The 3,631-nt window shown below is 49.6% G+C and overlaps 1 protein-coding gene across 1 annotated transcript; it reads left to right on the top strand.

The window, feature by feature from the left end:
• Positions 1-500: 500 nt before the first annotated feature.
• Positions 501-2,768, top strand: LOC129677923 (ral guanine nucleotide dissociation stimulator-like). Its single transcript, XM_055608593.1, has 5 exons — positions 501-674; positions 821-1,017; positions 1,567-1,614; positions 2,096-2,304; positions 2,584-2,768. The coding sequence occupies exons 1-5, from the start codon at positions 501-503 to the stop codon at positions 2,766-2,768; spliced, it is 813 nt and encodes a 270-aa protein (XP_055464568.1).
• The last annotated feature ends 863 nt before the right edge of the window (positions 2,769-3,631 follow it).

Below are 3,631 nucleotides of genomic sequence, written 5' to 3'. Positions count from 1 at the left end.
AAGGGGTGGGAACTGGTCCTGGGAAACACAATTCCTATGCAGGAACACTGGCATTGTGGGGCTGGTGGCTGGCACAGGCGTGCATGTACCCACAGTCCACAGAACACACACGAGGTAGCATAGATGGAAGGCAAGATGGTTATGGTTATAGGTAAACTCGGATAAGTAGGATGCAGTTTAGGGTTCCTCTTACAGATGTCATTCAAAAATAGGTTCTCAGATATTAAAAGTGGGGTGCTGCTTACACCCTGACATTGATGGGTGCATTGGAAGCATACAGAGCACCTATGTAACTGTCTCCTTGTGAACAAGATAAGTGTGAGAGCACCTAGGAGTCTTTGGAAAAGCACTTTGTGAAAATGTGCTAGGAAAGGGACCCCCAGGAAGTGACATCACTTCCTTGAGCATGACCCAACAATGCAGAATCCTGGTAACCAGGCAGCCAACTGCCTACATGCAGCCAAGCAGGCTCACGAGGCTGAGACCCTAGAGAAAGCAGGATGTTCTGCTGTTTTAAAATTGCTAGAGGAACAGGCGTCAAGAAGGACAAGAGTGGAGGCCATGGTGGTCCCTGGAGACACAGGATTCACTCCTGCCTCCAACGCCTCTGGCCATTTTCCCGGAAGGAAGCAGACTTGACCCAGGGCAGCCAGAGCCAAGGCCACACTGACAAGGTAACCTCTGAAACCTCAGAGTTTCCCCTACTTTTGCTCTGTCTGTTTGGCAGTGTAATGATTCAGGGAAACTTGCAATGATAACAACCAATGAGAATGTTGCAGACCTGTGCCTGTTTGAACCATCGACCTTGATCTCTCCTCAGGCTAAGGAGGATTCTGCCCCAAAGGACCAGAAGGAGCCCTGTGGAGAGTCCCGCATCAGTGCAGATGTGGTGGAAAAGCTAGTGAACCACCTGGTGCCTTCCCTGCAGGCTGGGGACACCTTCTTTGTCCCTGCCTTCCTGTGTACATACCGAAGGTTTGCCACCACCCAGCAGGTGCTGGACCTGCTGTTCAAGCGGTGAGTGCCCACCTCCAAGCCCAGAGGGCTCAGATCCTCTTCTTGGTTCTGGGAAGCACTGTCTGCTGATAAAGTCTAGAGTACTGTCAGGACGCTGCAGCATGAAGTCAGAAAATGCTTCTCCCAGGGTTGGCCCAAGGTCCCAGAGCCGAGACCTGAATGAATGAGGCTGTCCCCTGCACCTTTAAAGAGCTCTCTATCCCCGTACCCAAATTGCTGAGGCCTTGATGAAAGCACTTCTCCCACTTGTAAGGGAGGTTCTAGAACTCCTATCGGAGTGCCCAGTAGAAATGTGTCGAGAGTGGAGATCCGTGGAGGGCAACTCGAGGGACGCTGTGCCCACTGCATAGAGATGTTTATGTTCACATATTGCATGAGCATATTTGAAACACCTACTGTATGCAGGTGAACTAACAATTCTGAGAGTAGGCAGATCTTACTTGGAGGTTGTGTATTGCGATTCTTCTCCAGGAGATGTTCTGCCCCCAGATGTGTTTCCGGCTGGGGACTTGGACCTGTACAGATTACATCCTGTCTTGTCTTTTGTAGCTATTCATACTTCCATCCTTATTGCGAAGAGGATGAACAAGCAAAGAAGTAAGGGGGCTTTGCATCAAGAGGAAGGGCTTGGGCTCCAGTGTGGGGTCACTTGCATTCACAAGGGTATGGTTTGGCCAATGCTGTGATTTCATTCTTTTCCTGTGTCTAGTACCATACTGATGTCTAAGCATTGCCTGCAGGGTCAGAAGAATTACATGGGCAGGGTTCCTGCAAGTGGTGAGATGGGGGAAGCCTGGGGCCTCAAGTGCCCCTGTGAGACTCTACCCTCATCCCATCCCAACCCTTGCCAGGCAGACCTGCTCAGCTGTTCTCCATTAGAGGCTGAGAAAAGTGTGTGGAGCTCCCTGCTCACATGGACCTCACAGCCCTGTTCAAACACTACACTGATAAGCACAGGGGGCGGGGGGGAGGGGGCAGTGATAGCTTCTTCCTTGCAATCCTCCCTTCAGGGAGCCATAGGAGCTTTAGACAAAGAAAGGCCTGGCCATTGACTGACCTTTTCATCCGCTTTCCCCAGCACCCTCTGTTCCTTCCTGGACACATGGATAGATAAGAACCCTGAGGAGTTTTGTCAGACCTCAGACCTCTCCATTCTGAGGAAGCTGAAGACCTACTTGATTGTGAACATGCCATATTCCGACCTTATTGTTCGTGTCCATATGCTCCTGACTGACTTGCAGCAAGAAGAGGCCAGTGAGTCAGAGATCGAGGATGATGAAGACTCAGGTAGGTGCTTGAGACCATGTATGTGAGGAGGGTTCAGCACCTGGTGCTCCGGGGGAGGCTTGAGAGGCTCCTGTTTGCGGGAGCTGTCACTGGACCCTGGTCTGGGCACACGTCCTTTTGTAGGACAGGGTCTGGATTCCCTGCAAGTATAGGTCTCCTCTGTCTTTGGAAAGGCTGAGAGGAGGTCTCATCCCGGGGATCTTGTCTCCTCCTGCAACCCAATGCCACTTCCTCCTTTCACAATGACTGCATCAGCAGCACATCTGTCTCCATCTTTAGATCTGTGGAGCCACATATCCGAAGATCCAGAGCTTGAAGTGTTTTATCTGGCAGAGAAACTAGGTACTCTGGGGCCAGAACCAGCTTGTTCACCAGAGTCAGAGAGCAGAAAACCACCAGAAAGTTCTGTGACACCTTTGCTGTTGCAGCCAGATGTGGGAGCAGAATCCAGCCAGCATGCCTGATAGCAGCTGTGGAAGAACCCGTGTCAGCAGATAGTGTGTTTTTCACACACCCCGTCTTTGGTGCTGCAGGTCCTCCTCTTCAGAGAATTCCCTGCCACACCCTTTCACACTCCCCTCCCCTGAGAAATTGCTTTTGTACTCATGTGGTTCTCTTCAGGGCTTTGTTTATTTTTTAGAATTGGTTTTAATAAATTGTTAGCTTTGGTTTTGATTTTCTAAATTGTAGTTATGCTGTCCACTCAGCTTGTACTCAACAGACCACACTGGTTTTGGGAGACGCTGCAAGGGGACAGACCATCCTGAAAGTAGGGAGATGAAAGCCCTTGTTGTTATAGACCAGGCCTATGCCATTCTTGAAAGATGGTAATGCTTAGATTTCAGGCTTTTGAAACTGTGTAACAGCACAGTTTTAAGGTCTGCTGAGGACAAGTTGCAATGTCATGAGATCCCTGCTTCCTGTGAGCACAAGGCCGGGCAAACCTGCCATATCCAGTTTATATGCACAGTTGAAGAGTGGAGTGGCCAGTGCTTTCAAAGGTGTCTTATGCTATTGAGAATGCTTAACCCATTCTGATTTTCTAGAAGCAATGCTTACACATCAATGTTTTGGTACAGTGTGTGAGGGGTTATGTCAAGGTTTCGTTTGCATTTCCTCCTTTTTTATGGATATAAACTGGAAGCAAACCCAAGTGCACTCACCATGCATTTGTGGCTCACCTCAGGACAATTGCATTGAAGACCACCGCCCACTGAGGTCTAACATATGTGACCTTGGGCAGCGAAGGTGCTTATCTCCTGAGTGGGCTTGATACAGGACCTCTAGTGGTCACAAATCTCCTCATTATAGCTTCCTAGGAATGAAC

Source organism: Psammomys obesus, unplaced genomic scaffold (assembly GCF_907164565.1).
Source record: "Psammomys obesus unplaced genomic scaffold, mPsaObe1.curated_primary_1811, whole genome shotgun sequence".
Classification (NCBI taxonomy): domain Eukaryota; kingdom Metazoa; phylum Chordata; class Mammalia; order Rodentia; family Muridae; genus Psammomys; species Psammomys obesus.
Note: the sequence above shows the minus strand (reverse complement) of the source record. Positions and strands in the feature narration are given on the sequence as shown.